This window comes from Molothrus aeneus, chromosome 1 (assembly GCF_037042795.1).
Source record: "Molothrus aeneus isolate 106 chromosome 1, BPBGC_Maene_1.0, whole genome shotgun sequence".
Taxonomy (NCBI): domain Eukaryota; kingdom Metazoa; phylum Chordata; class Aves; order Passeriformes; family Icteridae; genus Molothrus; species Molothrus aeneus.
The window spans coordinates 59,610,411-59,630,003 of record NC_089646.1 but is presented as its reverse complement, the minus strand read 5'-3'; the positions used below and the strand labels follow the sequence as shown (position 1 = coordinate 59,630,003).

The window sequence follows — 19,593 nt, the reverse complement described above, 5'->3', positions numbered from 1 at the left end:
ATAATAAAGGTGATGCTAGTACTGTCTATTTATTCTGGACAGTTAGGAGTAAGTGTTCTACAAATAACTTGATTGTCTGGGCCCCAGCCTGGTCTGGAACTTCAGATATTTGAAAATCAAACCAGAGGAGAAAAATGTCAGTTAGGAATTCTGTTGTGCAGCTGATGTCACTTTTTATTTCTTCATAAAACCAGCTGCTGCAGAATAATAAGGCTGAAGGAGTTGCATTTGTCACACATTCTGGAATTTTCTATTATGTTTAGAAAACAAGTGTTGTAAAACCTACCTGTCTGGGAACTAAAATGCTTTGAAAATCTATTGCTATAGGGAATGATAAATGACTAGAGTTAAGTTTTGCACATACGGCCAGATAAAAGTTTATCTTCGGGGCATGAGTAGCTGCCAACAATCTGTCCAAACTACTTTAATCTGTTTCTCTATTTCAGTTCCTATTCTGTTTTTAGCATTTGATTTAACTCAGGCTTGAAATGCTTTGGTATCTGCTTTAAGCCACTGAGTACTGGTGATTTGATGTGATCAGCTACTTGTTTAAAATGTAGTCAGATAGTATGAATGTTATGTGGTGGAAGGAGGTGGTATCGGTGGACGTTAAGCTCCAAATAATATTCTACTCTTCTATCAGAACTGTAAAATTACACATTAAAATATTATTAGAAGACATGATCGGATATACAATTCGCTATTATTTTATTTTTTCTGCATACTTGTCTGACCAGTGCAATCCATGTGTTTCATTAGATTTGCAGCAAAATAAGTGCTAGCAAAGAAATATTCTAATTTTTATTCTTCTGTATTTAAAAAAAAAGACTAGTAAGAGTTGAGAAAATTGATGTGTAAGGAGACTGTGTATTGTGTTAGGCATAAATGATCCTCTTCCTATTTGCTAGTGAGAATGCATTTTCCCAGAAATTTGAGGGGATTTGGTGGCTTGGCTTGAGTAGCAGTCTGAACGTCCGGAAATCCCAAACAATTCCCTCTTTTTGGGAAACAATGTAGAGAAACTGAAGGTTAGATCATCAAAGCAGATCTCAGAGGCAGGGCAAGTCAGGCAAAAAAATATCTGTGTATTAAGAGCTGATAGACTTGTTGATATGTTGTCAAAGGCTTTGAAAATAGAAAAACTAAAATTACCCTTGCAAAAGTAGGGTTAAAGAATTCCTTGTGTGGAAGTTTATAACATGTTGTCTGTAAAGTATCTGTAAGGTCCAGTGTTAAATCTTCATAGCTGGGTCTCTTGTTTCTTCCCAGTTACCAAACAGTAAAGGAAAATTTGCTTTTCCCTGCTAAACTTTAACTAAAAATTTATCCTCTTGTTTTTCGCATGCCCGTTGTACCCTGATGGCTTTGTCAACTCCTTTGACTTGTACTTTTCTGTGTTTAAGCTTTATGAGATACCAAGGCTTTTATTACTACTCCCCCTAATTTAGTTAGACTGTCCCTCAAGTTGATTATTATTGCTGCTAAAATCTTGGAAGCAAAACATGTTCTCAGTGGATACTGGTATATTTGGCCATATGCTTTTCTCAACCTCCTCTGTGAGCTCTGCTTTCATCAAAAGAGGAGATGCTCCTTAAGTCTTCTATAAGCTCTCTTCTTTGAGATGTATATATACTTTTTTGTGTTACTGGTCTTTAGAAATACATAAGTGCATTAGGAGCATTGATGGGGACAGTGAGTTCTGCTGTGCTTCCAGAGCTCTCAAATCATGGAGCTGTTTAGTTGGTATTTATATTTTATCTAAAAAGTGAGAATTTTTTCAGTGTTCTAAGCATTGTCTATGGCAGACTTTTTGATTTAGTCATTACTCTAAAATGTAAATAATGCACACCATATTTTATCTGTATCACTGGCTTTCTGCAAAAAGAGATTGCTAGTATGCATCAGATGAATAATGGAGGAAAGTGGTGCATCAAATCCTCTTAAAAGGAAAAATTAATGGTTTTGAGTATCCTTCTGTATATCTCAAATAATATAAATCAATAAACCAGAATTTGAGAATGTGAATATGAATGTAGGCTTTTTAAACTTGGAACATTTTTTGCTATATCTGAAAATTCCATAATGTTTTAATGGAGATAAAAATTCCTGAAGCGTAGTGAATCAATACCGCAATTGAAAAAAGATGCAATGTGATCAAGCTTGGATTAAAAAACGTCCAAGTTCTTGTCAATAAGGAGCTGTGATGAGTTTAGGGGTATCATATTGACTGTGTATTAATACATGGTATCCTATAAGACCATCAGCTGATTGTTTAGAATGTAAATGAAACTGTTCATGGATCCAGTGACTGATGGCTTAAATTCCAATTAATCAATTACTTCATCGGTTTCTTAATCAGATCAAATATCTCAAGCACACACAGTTCTTCTCTGGTCTTAAGAGAAATTATTGCTTTTAAACTAATTTAATCAGACTTGCATAAATGTGCATCCTCTGGAATGGTGATGTAGCTTAAACGTTTAGGATGTTTCAGGTGTCTTGCGGTTTTGTTCCTCCTTAGAAGCCACCATAATTGAAAGCTATTCATTAGAATAGTAAATGAAACTCTGTACTCTAATATGTCATCTTGGTGCTGCTATTCACCATGTCATCAGTTTAAAATTTTCATGTACATAGTCACTTAAGTAATATAAATGATTTAAAAATTAAGTTGTTTGTAAATGATCTGGTGTTAAGTGTGCAAAGTCAAAGTCTGTTTTTCTTTTGCTGAGTACATTCTAGTAACCCATCTCTTTCCATGTTTTTCACTTAAAGCAGGGAGGCTGGTAATATTGCCAGAAAATATAAAGCTGTTTATGGCACTGCAGTTCCACATGCCCTGTTTCCCACTGACCCATCAATTAATTCATCAACACTTGACACAAGCTCTTCACTCTGACACTTATACCAGTTGATCTTAATTTGATTGCCGTTAAAACCTTCCTTTCCTGACAACTGTTGTCAATTATACAAAATAAAATCAAGTATTCATAAGTAGGCTGTAATAGGATATAGGCAGACAGATTTAATAATTCAGTTTTGCTGAGGCTTGAAAGGCATTAGTTGTAGCTGTTGTTCTCATTTGTAAAAAATTCATTGGACACAGCTCTGGGGAGACAAGGCAGACATAATTTTATTTATTTAGATTTGACAGAGAAGAACCCAGACATGTAGTGATGATTTAGCATTATCTCTGTTTAAGAATAACTGACAGGAATTCTTATCAGTTACATGTTATAGAAAGTAAATGTAATTTACTTTTATGAATTTATTTTTTGACTAATTTAAGTACACACATTATAGGGTTGCTTTTTGACAATATCTGTAATGGAGTGTGGAATTCAACCCTGCATTTAAGCAGAAAAAACAATACCTTTTTAAGACTGGGGTGCCTTGCTTTTATTTTGCTTGTAAAATATGCATATTCCTGTATATCTGCTATATACAACTAAATTATAGTTGCTTCCCTCTGATGCATCTTCCTTACTGTATAACATTAAAATGTGGGCTATGGCATATTTGAATTATACCTATAAGTTTTCTTTAGTGCTTATTGGCAAGTCAACTTTTTAAGCTTGCTGATAATTGGCAAAAAATTGCAAGCAGAAATCTATTAACTTTAATGATTTTTGAGAGAACATTAAATACAGTTTTTGGAACTTCTGTGTTGATTAACTTCTTATACACTATTCTTTACTGTCTATACTAAAGTTTGTAACAAATACCATAAGTGGGTTGACTGGTAAGGCTCTGTGGATTTCCATGTACTTGTGAAATCTAAAAATAGAAATATTAAAAAAAATAATTTCACTCGTAAAATGCTGATTAAATAGATGTAGTCAAAGACAAGATCTGCTCCAAATTACTGCTCAAAGCAAGAGCAGAAATAGTGAAGGATAGAAGTGTGCAACTCCTTTTATGATGTGTCATTTACTTGGTTACTTTTTAATGCTAGTCAGAATAAGTTATTCCTTAGCAGGGTTTTTTTCCTGAATTGAGAATCCTCTTGTGTCTCATCTCATGACTTAGAACTGCTTTCTCAGACCCTTCCTGCAGGCCAGGAGTCGGGAAATGAAAATTAAGTTTGGATACTGGACAAGTTGGATAGTTTAGTTATGTCAAGAAAGCTATCTTAATTTTTCATGTTGCTATTTGTCCAGAACCATGGCCAGTCCTGGAAAGCAAACATTAGCATATTTTATCTTTAGGTATTAGCATATTTTCGCTTTAGGTATTAGCATATTTTCCAACCTTCTCTTTATAAAAGCAAAGCCAGTAGACTTCATGATCAAGAAGGAAGTAGGGAGGAAGCTCTGTCTTTTCATCATGCCACTCTACCTAAACTTTTTGCTTGCCATTTTCAGAGTCTGATTTGCACATAATTTCCATCAGTTGATGAATTCATTTTGAGGTATTTGGATTCAATTATGCAGTCTAGGATTATTCAAGAGTGTTACTGCCTAACAAAGAACATTGGGTCATATTTTCATACCTGGTAGGATATTCTGTGTCTGTCTGGCTATTTAAGGGCACTATTAGGCTACTAAGAAAAGTATACAACAGAACAGTCTTTGCCTAAAGCCATGTGTGAAATTAAAATGTCTATGATATGCAGGAATGTATGTAATCTAACACAGGAGATGCTACAAATCATCATTAGCACACAGTTTTGATTCTGCAGCAAACTAAATCAACTTCTCTAGGGCAGTTGAGATTTTCTTTCCCCACATATTTCAAATATTAAATCTCAATATTGCTAGGATAACATGTTCTTTTTTTTATTACAGCTTTCCATTAAAATCAAGGGATGCAGTTCTACAAAGATTAAATTATTTTCATTTTGTGAAGTAATTGCTTTTAGTCTGTCAATTTTGAGTTTCTTGTGTTAAGTACAAGTTCCATAAAAGCTACTTGTTTAACAGGTTGAATATTAAGCTAATTGTTTTGAGGAGAAATTATCCAACTTTCTGCTTAACAGAAAGAACAACATTTCCAAATCAAATAAAATAGGAACAAATAATTTAATTAATAGCCAGCAAATTTCTGACTGACTTTCTTAATAAACCCTGGAAGCTAGAATTCATTTAAGAAAATATGTGACATCCCAAGTAATAGCTTGTTTTCAGAAGCTTAATTTAAAAGCTGTATTTAATCTTCTGAAGCATGTTTATAAAAATAAAATGGAAGTGTTTGATATTATTAAAAGTTCATATACATTACTATAATTTCAGGAATTTAAAGACATCCACATATAAAGAAATTAATACATAAACTATGATTAGCAAGTTTGGTAGTTTAAAAAAACTAGATTAGGCTACCTGGTGATGATGCATAGTATTAATTAAGAGAAAGGGTATGATATAAATGTGTTTTACTTGATTAAGGAGATTCCCTTTCTGGTTTTGGGGAAGAATTTTTTTTCCTTTTTTTTTTCTCTCCTGCACATTTTTTTAAGGTGAAAATATTCCCAGCTTTTTCCAAAGAAGAATCTGTATTTAGTTTGAGAATTTTTGTTCAGGGCCATTTTCTTCAGGATTCCCAGAGGCAGGTAGGTGGCTGCTGCATGTGCACATGTACACCATTCCCAAAAGCATTAGACATGTACACGTCCTTCAGGTATTATCTGATTGAAGCCTTAAGTCCAGCACACACTAAGTAGAATTCTTCCTGCTTACTCTTTATTAACAATACAGAGTTTGTTTGACAAATCTAGGCCAGGCATATCATGGCTCTAGATTAGTGCGATCATAGATAAGCTTTTTTATCTCTATTTCAAAACACCATAAAAGCTACTGAAATAAGCATTACTTTTCTTCAATATTCTACTAACACACAAAATACTTTTAAAAATATATTTTTATCCATGATATCTCAAAAAACATAAATAAGTAGTCTGTTAATAATTATCAATGTATCCTTATAATGTGAAGTTATGTAGTTATTTCAAGTTCTTAAAATTATTTAATCCTTTGTATTGAGGTGCGGTTTTTCCTTGGAAGAGTAACCTTAGGATGAATTTTGGACAGAACTCAAATAATTGAGCTCTTGCTAAACCACCAAAGAGAATTCTGAAACCAAAACAGAATTGTAGTCCCAGGACTTTCCTAAGCATTCAACTTTAAAAGTTTCAGCTGAAATGGTTTCAAAAATCAGTTTAGTTGCTGCTTGGGCAGCACTTTGCATGCATTGCTCTATGTTGATTTCTGCCTGTGTTCAACTGATTAGGCTAAATGAACATTACATACTTGTAAATTAGTTTAAATGTGCTCATGAAGTTTGCATCATTTTTGATAAATGATTCATCTATATAGGTCCAGTGTAATTTCCTTGAATTAACCTTAAATTCTAATTCAGATAATTCCAAAATTTTCACTTGAATGATGGAAATAAGTCAGATGTTCACAATGTACAACTTTGTCTACTAATTTTGAAGAACTGTATGGTTGTGGGAAATGAGCAGCTGAGTGCTTCACTGTATAAGGTAGAAGTTTTAATTTTGTGCATTCTTCTTTATGTGTAGCCTTATGAAAATTTTTCATGTTCAGTGTGTAATTAAATTTTTCTTTTTTAGTTTTTTCTTTTTGTAAACAGATACATTTGATTGGTAAATGCTTAATGGCATTTCCTTAAATGCCTCATTTTTAAAAGCAGTACAAACTTCAAAAAAATTCTTGTGTGCTGTAAAGTAATTGTCAGGTTCAAGATTTATTTCTGTATTCAGAAGGAATAGCAACTCCTGACATGTATAGATGATTTGGCGATTTTTTCTTTTTCTGGCAAGTCATGTTCGGGTTAGAAATGTAAGAGACTTTTCACACTGTCCTAAAGCATTCTTCTGAAGTATGTAACACAATTTTTACAACTTTTTTGGATGAGCTTTTTGGTTTAAATATTGTTATTGAGGGAGGAGAGTGCAATGCTTCCAAGCATTTTAAAATGGAAAAATGAAAATACTTATTTTTTTCAAAAGACTTTGATTTTTAGAAGTTTTATGTACTGCTGACTCAAATACCTCTCCAAGGTAAAGTACACAATACCTTATTGTGTGACTTCCACACAATACACAGTGGAGAATATTTAGTTTTACAAAAATTAAAGGTTTTTGGTAGGGGTGAAGAGTTCTTTTTTTATACTTTCCAATTACATATTTAATCTTCCATGTTTATAGCTTAGTTAAGTCAGGTTAACTTAGAGAATAGTTTAAATTACTTAGTCAAATCTACTGCAATATTTGAGGTGGAGGAGAGGATTGTATTGTTTCGGTTTTGCTTTTGTGATCACTATTGAAAGCTGACTTGGCAGAAAGCAGTCTTTTTTTCTGGATAAAAGGGAAACAGGCTATGAGATAAGTTATTGATGAAATTAACTGCTGAAGTGAAGAGGAAATGCAGCTGGCCAATACATGTCATAGTGTGAGCTCTATTAAATGAATATATGTGCAGTCAACCATTCACAGCAGCCACACTGGTCTTGAACTGAATTGATCTATAGTATAATTCTAAATGAAATTGATGCAAGAGAGCAACCATTGACAGCAAGGGTAAAGAGAACCATGAAAGTCTTGTACAGGAAAAGTATGATGGAGAGTAGGCTCATCTATGCCATGGACAGAAAATGCAGTGATACCGTGCTGTTTCTAGGTGTTCCTAGGTACGTCACACTTCATTATAATGCAATGGATGTTACTGACACTTCAAAAAAAATTTATAGTATTTTATTCTTAGAAGAAAATTCATAAAGAATTCTATTAAGAATTTAAAACCAGCTTTTCAAGAACTTCAGACACAGCTTTGCAGCTTGTATCTCTGAGCTTTGGGTGAAATTTAGCTGTGATAATGTTTTCTGAGAGCTGTCTATATTAACATTTAAAGATTTGTTTATTTACAATGCCCTTAATATAAATAGAGCTGTTACATGAAAGCTTGTAAGATTCTTTGAAGTCTGTTGTGCAAAAACACTACCTTTTAGTCAGGTACAATTTCAGGTGGCTTTTCTCTCAAGCATGTCCTTTCCTTTCAGGCAACCATTCATCAAACTGCTTAATTTGCAGACTTTGATGGATAAAACATTGGGTTCTATTGGACTTTACTTAAACCAGGGTCCACTTGTCCTATAAAATAATCTCTCAATTTATGTTCACTGGTAGGTACCCTTTCTTGGTATATTGCCTTGACACATTCTAGCAGACTTTCTTCTTGTCTATAATGAGACTCAAATCTGGACAAACTCCTTTGCAGTGTTTCCTTCCACTTAATTGCTACATCACTTCAAGGGGTAAAACTACTTTGTTAGTTTTTATTGGATTGGTTGAAATACAGACAGAAATATGTGCGTGTTTATATAAATGTCTGTTTGTTAAAATTTATTAAAAACTTGTAAAATCTATTCTTTGCACACCCATAGCACCCAGTAACAATAGTGTATACATTTGTTTAGCTGTAGTATAAAGGAAATTGTAATTACTACTTCAGAAATATTTATGGATTCTCTAGTGTAGCCATTGTGAAGAGTGTTGCTAAAATTTTACCACCTTTTTAAAAGGCTTCAAGCTTAATGGAATGGCAGTTAATTTTGTATTTTTAATAGATTTGCAGTGTTTGCGTGTGGTCTTTTTTGAATCTTACATTAGTAATGTATGTAATACTCCAGACTTGATGATATCCATCAAACTAGGTATGGGGGTAAGAGTAGGCTCTGCAGTGGTCTCAGTTTTCTGTTTCTTCAATCCTGGTCTTCAGTTTGTACAGCACACTGATTCTCTTCAGTGTATATCAGTGTGTATCTTGAGTTTCCTTCATATCTTAAGTACTTTGCATGTGTTGACAGGTGTCTTTAGTCTTGGACCACCAATAGTTGCAGATGATTCAAAAATACTTCTTTTAAGTATCATACATTCAGATCCACATTGTTTTGAATGCTGTCCATATTAAGGACTTATTTAATTTTATTTTTTTCAGAGAAGCCAGGAGACAATAAGCAATGAAAGTTTGTGATGTCATACCAGGATGGAGAAAAAATTCACAGTATTCTGTAGTGTTGGAATTGTACAAGTGACAGAATTACATAAAGAAATGAAATTAAATCTTTTTCAACTCAAGTTGAAGTTGTATCTCTAGATGATAATATTTAAAAACCTGTTCAGAAACTTTGAAGAAATCTGTAAATGGTTTTTAAAGGATTCTCATATCCATCACAAAAAATGATGCTCAGCACCCATGACAGAATATTATTTCCATTCCTGTAAAATGTGGCCTGAATGTGGGTAAAATTAGACATATTGCTAATTTTATTAGAAAAAATGGTGCAATTGTGTGATATCTAAAGCATTCCTGGAAGAGAGCACACAGACACTCCAAAATACAAATCCTTTTATATCTTGCACATTTTTTTAAAAATGGTTGTAAATTGTGGTTTTTTACAAGTTTTTACTCTGTTTACATGTTTTTACTCTTTTACATGTTTTTAACCCAAACTGAATTTTTGAAATTGAAATAATAGTTTGATGTCTCTTTGTTACTTCAAGGTTCATGTTTCATTCGAACTGACCAGCTGGATGGGGAAACAGACTGGAAACTGAAGGTTGCTGTCAGTTGCACACAAAGATTGCCAGCTTTGGGGGTAAGCATTCTGTTTGCTTTTAAGTTATCTTCTGTGTGTGCATCTATATCTGTTATCCAAAAGATTGTTACAGTTACTGTAAGTGTTGAAAAATACCCGTTACCAGAACCTTAGTTTTTACAATAAATAACACACAAGTATTCCTGGTTTTGCATTGAGAAGAAACTGAGTCAGAACTGGATTTTTATCTTTCAGCCTAGTGGTTCTCATTGTTGTCCACACAGAGATTCACACTCTCCAGAAGCAAGTCACAGTTACAGTGTTTTCAACCAAGTGTTAGACTGCAAGTACAAATTATTCTTGTCTCAGGAACCATTGCTTTAATCACTTACTTGTGAGCTTGGGAAACAATAGTCTGCTCCTGGAAGGTGAAGTGTTTCTCGTTGTCACCATTCTTTCTGATCCATCTAGGTGCAATGTGCCAGTTTTTGCAAGCAGAGCTCTCTAAGAGTGGCCTAAATGTGGGTATTTTTTGATTACATTCATTTATTGTGTCACGAGTAGATCTAAAATCATGAAAAGGAACACAAGTGTGTGTGTGTGTGTGTGTGTGTATGTGTATATATACACATCCAAAATAGACACATACCTACAAAAGCAAATGTAAAATTGTATAAAAGTCTCCTTTACAAGAAGCTGAATTGTTTCTCTTGTACTGGGAAAGCTTTCTGTTATACTGGCGAGTTGGCTTGGTTTTAGGGGACCTCCTTTGAAAATATACTCAAGGGACAAGCTCATGGAAATTTACCTCTCCAGAATTTCTGGTGTTTTTACACTAAATCTTTTAAGTGTTTTATTAAAGGCAAATACATCTTAAGAAGACTGTTTATATTCCATTTCAATAGCAAAAGTGTTAGATTATCTGCTGGATCTTAACAGGACTTCTGCAGTTACACTTCCAGAAATAGAGTTGCTGCCACAGTCATACTAGCAAAAAGGAGAGGTTTTCTCCTGTGTTCGTATTCTCTGACTACTAACTTCACAAGTGACAGAAGGAAGTAGTTACATTGCAAATGCACTTTAGAGGATTTGAGAACAAGGTTTGGAACCAAAGGTTCGTCATGCCAGACAGAGATGCCAAGTCAGGCTTCAAGTCATGAGTTCTGGTGCCAGAACAGACTTTAACAAATATTCTGTAACCTGCAGTTGAATTTAGTGTTTGTAATAATGCTTCTCCTGTCATTTTTAATATTTAATCAAGGCCTTCTCTTGTTTTCTTATTAAAAGAAAATCATATCGAAATTTGGGACACATTTAATGTGTTTGACTAAAATACAGTCAACTTTCTATCTTGCTTTAATTTTTTCTTAAAATTTACTTTAGTAGTACTTCTCCAACAGTTACTCCTGTATTCTACTTAGGCGTTATGTTTTGTTTGTCTTTTTTTTTGGAAACACCATTGACTGCAGTTGCAAATACTCTGCAAAGCACTGCCTCAGTGTTTTATTTGTTGATTATAATTTTGAGATATTCTGAGCTTAGAAGTCTTGGTCTACTGAGGCTGATGAAATCTGGAGTAAGTTACAATGCAGAGGCTTCTCTGCATTATTCTTTGGGAAAGAAAAAACCCTTTTGCATTAACTTTTCTTTTTCCCCTAAAAAAGTCAAATAACATGTTTAAAGTTTTTCCCTTCTTGTTAGGAAGAAAGCATGGAATTACCTTTCTAGCTTTCATGTTAGGAGGAACATGAAATTTTTGTGTTGTAATTTTTATATTATGTTCTTTGTTTAAAGAAAAATTATCAATAGACTTGATATATAAAGCATTAGGCATCTATGGAGGAAATGCAAAATTATGGCTAAGTCTGTGCAGTATGATTTAGAGAATTAAATAAACTTTTCTAGACTAGTAAATCAGATGTGGTTGAAGTTGGGATGTCTGCATTTGAATGGTGGGACATGCAGTCTCATCTTCCTGCAGACATGAAGGTTCGCTTCAGGGGTGGTTGTTTTGGGTGTGAAGGGGAGGGAAGGCAAGTTATTGCCAAGAAATTATTTGTTCATCTGGGAAAAAATATAGTAGGGTCAACTGTACAATATAGTAACCATTTCTTCCTTAGTTGTTTCCACTTAGGGCTATTAACCTCCATCTAACTGTTCTGGGTTTCTTGCAAGATCTTTATACTCTCCCTCTTGAGCTGTGGGTGACCTGAGTCATATTGTAAGTGTGGTTAATCAGGAGCTGCTTCCACTTAACAGACCTCTCCTGGCAACCAGCAGCATATGAAAGCCACAAGCAGTTGATGTGCCTCTGCCCTTTCTCACACCACTCAGTTATTGGTGCTTAACAGGTGCTAGACAAAGCTTTGTCTGCATAAGCTGACATTTCATCCTGAAGTGACTGACACTGGGTGTAATACTTCCTGCCAACTAAACTGAAACACTTCCAAATTATTCTACTATGGGGTATGGACAAACCACTTACACCTGGTGGTTCTTAACTGAGCTCATTTTAAATGGCTGCTCCCAGCAAGACTTAGACTGTTTGCCATGCTCATGTCATATATCTGCTTCGCTCCTAAGCCCCATCTGTCTGTGGCGTACTTCGGTGGAGTGGTAGCCTAATGAACCCAAATGTAAATGGTTTTTAAGGGATTCTCATATCCGTCACAAAAAATGATGCTCAGTGCCCATCAGGGAACATTATTTCCATTCCTGTAGAAAAGCACATTAATAATTAGATTTCTGCAAAGATGTTTTTACCTTTACTCAAATTACAGTGATATGCAGGAGTGTCAGTCATGTAAAGAAACTCAGTGGATAGACAACTTCAGAGATTGGTATGGAGGTCTAAGCAAGCTATGAATACCAAACTAACAAAAAATAGCATTATGAAACTATTTTACTGTCAGCTTAATTTTATGCTTTATAATATAGTTATAAGCTATATTTGTATGTGGCCCCTATAGGAAGTCAAAATGTAGTCCCCAGAATTATTTCGTTATAGTTACACAGTGGGCTTCCTGTACCGAATACCAGGCATATCGTGCCATGACCCATCCAGCTGCCGTGTCCGGCACTGCAGCCGGTGCGTGCCTGCAGCCCGGGGCTCCCGGCGTGCCCCTGCCGGCTCCCGGCCCTCCCGGCTCACTGCGGCAGCTCGGCAGGGCAGCCGCAGTGGGTGAAATCCCTATGGCCAAGGTGAAATCCCTATGGGCCCCAAGGTGAAATCCCTATGGCCATGTGATGAGCCAGCACCCGGCGGCTTCTCCCAGGCAGAGCCCGTGCCAGCCAGGGCAGCAGGGTTCAGTCCCGGCGGCTCTGCCCTCTCTGCCCTTGGGCTGACGTTTTGGGCTGTTACTGGATGGATCACATTATTCCGGCCAGCCTCTGCCCGCAGTGGCCTCCCGAAACTCATCGTACATCCCTACCACAGTGGCTTCTCCACATGTTTGTGATGTACTTCAAAGCTGAGACTTACAGTTCATGCTTCCATATTGAAATATATTTTTAATAATTAAAAATACAGTTTATGCAAGTTGAACATAAAATAGACTATGAATAGTTAGCTGTTGTGTTGGATAGAATAAATTTGTCACTCATTTTGATTTCTTTATTTAAAAACATAGTCATTAAGGCTGTGAAAGACCTCTAAGACTGTTGAATCCAGTGAACAGCTCCACTGTGTTCAGAAATAAACTGCATACCCAAGTGCCACATCCACATGCCTTTTGAACACTTTCAGGGATAGTGATTCCACCACTTCCCTGGACAACCTGTTCCAATGCCTGACCATCCTTTCTGAGAAGAAATTTTTTCTAAGATCTAATCTAAACCTCCCCTGGAGCAACTTGGGGCCATTTCCTCTGCTCCTGTCACTTGTTACCTGGGAGAAGAATCTGACCCCCACCTCGCTGCAACCTCCTTTCAGGTAGGAGAGTGAGTATCTTGCGTTGCCATGAGCTGTCAGCCGTGTTACCAGAGCAGCACTGTAATCCTACCCACTGTGGCACCCAGAACAAACAAACCTGCAGACCTTCAGAGCTTTTCTTAAAGAACAGATGATACCACCAAGATGATCGGTACAGATTTTGTTGTCTTTCTAAAGCACTTAATGTGATAAGAGAATTAAAATTTCAGCAAGTCCCTTAATGATGGCTGAGCAGCAAATAGGGTAACACCTGGATTAGGTTTCTTGCAGTTTCATAGTTATAGGTCGGACAGTTCTGGCAATACACAAGTTCTGAGGCATTCTTCTCTAGCTTGTGTGATCAGCTATATTTATTAACAGCAGTGAGGTCACTGTAATTTTCAATAAATGGTGACTTGCTGATTTATATCAGAAGATCCATACGGCAGTAAACAATACCATTTACATTTAATTAGTTTTATTGAACCAAAGGCAATTTTATTTGCAATGAACTACATGTTATGATTAAGAATGTATTTTAATGATCTTTAAGTAAGGTGAACAAATGTTGCCCTTGACCTAATAGAGGAGATTTTTCTATGTTATTGATAACTGTGGCCATTTTTAAATTGTGAAATGCAAAACAGAGCATTTTCATTATTATACCATCACAAAGTCATTTTCTGACTTGCAGTGTAGAAGACTGAAATGCATTCTTCTCAATTATTATTTTTAAGTATGAGATAATTAAATGCATATAAATTTTTAAGAAAAACTCATCTACTCTTATATAAGAATATTTTTTTACTTGAGATTCAAGTCTTTCATATAGTTTTTTAATCTAGAACTGTTACAATCCCCACCCAAATGTGTTTTTTTGTCTTGAGTAAGAAAATAAAGGAGATCATTTGACCTTATTACATCCTAAAAGTGATGTAATTTTAGATGTAGAATACTGTTTCTATTGAAGGTATCAGTAAAACTATTTGGCTTCAGTGAATCAGCAGTTCAATGTATTAGTATGAAAATAAGTCTTTACTGAAGCTGAGTTTCACAAATCCCCCTTTAGTTAAATCATTAATAAAAAGCAGTTGCCTTTTCTAAAAATAATAGAATCAAATTCTTTGTTTAAGGTAATTTCCTTTCCCCCTGCTTTTGTATAAGGGAAAGCAATGACATAACTGAACAGGGTAATTTTTTCTTGCCTAGTGAGCAGAAATTATATTTACATGTAGTGTTGCTTACAAATCTTGATGTCTGCTTGTTAAAGTCACGCTCACAATTTCTTTCAAAACACTGAGAGGAGAAATGCAGAGCTTTCATACTGGAGAAGCAGTACTTGGTGAAAAAATATCTTTATATTACAGTAACCTTTCTTGGTTGTTGAATGGAGTTTATAGGAAATTTGTCTTCTGTAACTGTATAATTCTTCAAGTTTTTCTTTCTTTAGCTCATATTATAAAACTACCATATTTTATTGGCCTGAGAATGGTGTCCAGTTGGAGTACAGAACACTTGGCTACAGCAAATAAGAATCTTTAACTCTTTTCTTAATCCTAATAATGAAAAAAATACTTCAGAAATCTACTGAGCTCAAGTTATATGCTTTTATGTCTTTCTGCTACTCATTAATTAAATGCCAATGGGATAACACCCTAGATTTCACCCAGAGCATAGTTTTTTTTAATTTTACAAAAAAACCCCATGCCCTTCTGGAACACTATGCCAGTTCTAGCTTGTAGCATTTCAGAATGCCAATAATGTGCAGATATCAGTTTTTCACAAAGGTAAGTAAGTTTGTTTCACAGCTGAAATTCAAAAAAGAAAAAAAATGAAAACACAAATATAGGTGTTAAATCAGAAATAAAAAAGGCGAACTAAAACATAAAAAGACACCAAAGGAATGTAGATAGGTAGACAGAATTTTTTACATTTGAGATGAAACAAAGGAGAAGATCACAATAGAAAAAAATAATTAGAACCAAGGAAAATATAGTACTGTACAAATGCCAATTCACTTTAGAAAGGTGGATATTTCTACTTTCTTTTATTTTAATTTTGCTTCCCACTAAGGCCTTCTTTGAAAAGAGAGAAGTTGACGCATTTCACTAGCAGTTTTTATTGTATATGAGCATGTGTGTGGTATTAGTTTTCTTCTGTTATGCACTACTGAGAGACTCTTTATTTTTCTTTGCATAATAAAGCACATAATAGCTTAGATTAGCTAAATTGTAGGTGATAACAGATTGGAGAGAAGTAAATGATGAAGATATAGGACACCACATGTGTATTAGTTTCATATGAATTATTTCTCGTGAACTCGTTGAAAGTAGGTTGGAAGAACAAGGGTGCAATGAATGAACTTTGTGTGATAGACTTCAATAAATGTCTAGTGGTTTAAGATAAAGACAAGTTGTGAGATTCAGTGTTCAGATTTCATTCATGTTTTAAAAAGCATATGAAATAAAAAGTTTTTTTGGAAGCTATGAGAGATTTCTTGTCTGCAGAATATAAACACAATTTATTATTTATAGAGCTACACATTTTTAAACTAAAGTCAAAGTTATTTCATAAATGTACACTGGATTTTAAGAAAGCGTTCCTTTTGATAATGAAAAGCAAAAATATAGTGATATTCATCAATCTAGCCATTGTATCAGAGATAATACAGGATAGAAATATATTGGGCTTTAAGACATTAACACAGATAGACAATTGCACTTTTAGTTAATTTTTTTTACTGTTCAAATTGTGAAACATTCTTACATTGAAAATTATGGGGAAAAAAATAATGGCCTACTTTTTAAAGTAGCATTTGTGCCAAGGTGTTGTTTATATGTCCTCAATAGAGGCTGTAAAATTAATTCTGCTCTGAAAGGCAGCACATTCTAGCTAGCATGAGCAGGGTATTGTACCCGTGTAATTTGGTCCCCAGAGATGGTGTTTGAGTAGCCTTTTGCAAGATTCATCTGGTAGTAAGGGATGGAGATAACCCAAATAATTAGGTGCTACGTAGAGTGGGAAGGTGTACAACCTTGCATTTGATCAGAGACTGGAATTCTTAGATTGACTGGGAGTTGGTATCAAGCATCTGCTCCTCTCCAGAGTAGAAATTGGACTGTTGTGTATTCATGCATAAATGGTCAACTCCTTTTGAAATCCCTTTGCTGCTGTTGGTTCTTATCACCTAAAAAGCACCAAAAATTTGCTTTTGTGATTGAAAAATTCCTTTCTATCACAGTTGTAGTCTGTAGTATTTTTACTGTGGAAGGTGCATGTTTTAGAACAATTATTTGATGAAATAATTGTTTCAGAATTTTAAGGTGAACCTCCCTGGGCCTCTAGGGACAACTCTTAAGATCTAACAATCATCAGATTTATTAGGGTTTTTTTTCTTTTGTTTATAGTAGACTGCCATCTGTTTATAGAGGCTGCTACTGTACTATCTTAGGTGTTTCCTATTCTTCTTAGTTTTAGGGAATGAACATTTGTGTATTGTTTGCTGTCATGAGTAGTGGTACCACATATATTAGACCAAATTTTATCAGACTAGTTTTGATGTATCCCTGAGTTTAAAGATTTGAGTAATCCTGTTGATGTAGTTAGGCTTTCCTGAAGCTGGTAGGGTTTTCTTGTGGCGTTTTCACTGGGGTGCTGGAGCATTCAAGAGAACTCAAATCCATTTCATTGTTGTCTTTTGTACTCAGTTGGCTTTGTCCTTGCTGGAAAAGTAATTTTTTTCCTGTTTCATTAAAAAACCCAACCAACAAACAAATCAACCCTCCTCCCTCCCCCACTTTATTTTGAAAAAGACAAATAACTGGAAAATATTGTAAGATTACACTATTATTAATTAAAATGGGGCTGTTAAAATAAATTAGATAAAAATACCTAGCTCATAAATGTAAAACAGGTTAGTTTTTGGACTATCAACACATTAAGGATATCATCTTGAAAGTGATTCCTCTATAGCAAGATGTACTGGAAAAAAATACCATGTTTCTTAGTTGGATAAAAGTTGTGTGAGCTTAGTTTGGGGTGGGTCGGTGAGGGTCATAAACTGGATTCTTTACTAGGTCTTCAAAATAAATGATTATATTTAAGTAATAGTAAATACATTATTCTGTTTTACAGGATCTCTTTTCAATCAATGCTTATGTTTATGCTCAGAAGCCACAGCTGGATATCCACAGTTTTGAGGGTACTTTCACACGGGTAAGTAGTCCATGTAAATAAATTTTCTACTTTCCTCTTTAATACCTTAGTCCTACATGTAGTGTCAACTTTGTACCAGAGCTTTCCTTGACTTTAGAGCAGTATTTTTTCCTATGATACTGCCATGGCAATACTTCATATAAAAAATATCCTGTTAAACATGTATGGCAGAAAACTAATGCATAAAGAATATCTGAAAAAATCTGAATTGGAGAGTTGAATATTTGTTGATTGACATAACTTTAATCTTTTTATGTGAAACTCTTTGTGAGCAGTATACTGTTTCCAGGCATCTGATGTATTGTTCATATATGTCAAAAACTGACAAGTTGAATAATAGCAGTAGCCTGAGACAATGTATCTGCTAGTTTATGTGCAGTAAAAGTGTGCCTTGTTTAACAGTATTTCTGCTGTATTTCTAAAGTTCAGTTTTCTCAAAATGTAAAAAAAGCTAAAAGCTACTTATGGGGGCTTTGTATTGAATCTCTTCTCCACAGATAATTATATTCAAAACTAATTATGAAAATAACAATGCAATAATATCTATGTCTTGTTTCTGTTGTTTTCAAAAGGTGGCCTGCTAAAGTTGGCCTTTTAAAGCAGTGTCCTAATAGGTAGTAATTCTTTTTTTTTTTAATAGATTTACAGTTTTGTAGCAGTATGTTAGCAGATATAGTGATTATTCTGTTTGTTTCAGCCAAACTCAATGGTGTTAGACTCATTCCTCTTGATGGTTTGTTTCTAAAATAATTTGAGAGAATTAACTGCTGGGGAGGTAAAGAGAAGGGTTTTTTCCCCGTGACTCAAATTGGTAATAGATTTTGTTTTGTAATTGAAATTCCAGTTCACAATTGTAAATACACTGATGAATGAGATATTGCAGTTGCTGGCTCTTGAAGACCAATTTATACTGGTTCCATAGTCCATGCTGCCTACAAACTAAATGTCATTTGTTCACACCCTCTAAAGCAGTAAGCAGCAGTGTTCACTTAAACCTTGTCTTGACCAATTGTCCAAATGAAACTTCTATTAACAGCTGTAAATTCATATTATTTCTCTCAGTGGCTAAGTGTGTAATTTCCTACATGTATATTGAGCTCTTTGGAATCTTTTTAACAACTCTGGTGTAAGTAATTGAGACATTGGGAAATCATCACAGTAATTTGTGTTGTGGGTTCTGTTTGTACACGTCATAAGAGCTGTATGATTCAAATATCCCAGTGTGTGTAAATAACTGTGGTGCATTTTATGGTTTCAGGATTGCATATATGTTTTTTTTGAGTGCTTCAGTAGCCAGGATAGTTTAAACTGAACTTCTGTGTTCAGTTTAAAGCATCTGAGGGCATTGCCCTCAAATTTGGTTCACAGTGAATCACACTAGAGATTTTTCATAGGTTGGGTTTTGTTAGTGGTGTACCTTCTGCATTGTGAAATGCTGTTTTAGGACACTCGTTTACTGATTTATCTTTCTGCTTTTGCTGTGAGCCCTTGCTTCTTACAATAAATCAGTTCTTGCATCTAATTTCTATTTTATGTTAAAGGAAAAAAAATAGTGTGCTTAGTGATGCTAATGCATACATTTTTTCTACTTAAGCATTGATGTTCAAAGAATTCTTGCAAGGGCAGGTTGACAGGGTAATAGCACATTGATTTTTCTTTTTCTTTTTCCCCCCCATTATGGAGACAGAGTACTAACAATGTAAAAGACAAACTTAGATAATTTCAAAAAGTATGTGTCCATAAAACAAACCAGAAACTTGGGAGCACAATGCTGGAGTTTTTATGAGCGAGCAAGGTCTAAGTACAAATCTATCCACAAAAAACCTGGGAGCTGTCAGAAGATATATTTTGCAGAACACCTGCATAATCATGTCAGGAGGCATAAAAGCTTTGCTGTACTCTAGTGATAT

At 34.7% G+C, this 19,593-nt stretch overlaps 1 protein-coding gene across 2 annotated transcripts in view; it reads left to right on the top strand.

Moving 5' to 3' along the window:
• ATP9B (ATPase phospholipid transporting 9B (putative)) overlaps window positions 1–19,593 on the top strand; it is a 150,430-nt gene that overhangs the window by 52,904 nt on the left and 77,933 nt on the right. For both annotated transcript variants that reach the window (XM_066557873.1, XM_066557863.1), the window contains exons 8-9: window positions 9,524–9,618; window positions 17,603–17,683. In XM_066557873.1, the coding sequence (XP_066413970.1) occupies window positions 9,524–9,618; window positions 17,603–17,683 (176 nt within the window). The remainder of the gene's footprint in view (window positions 1–9,523; window positions 9,619–17,602; window positions 17,684–19,593) is intronic.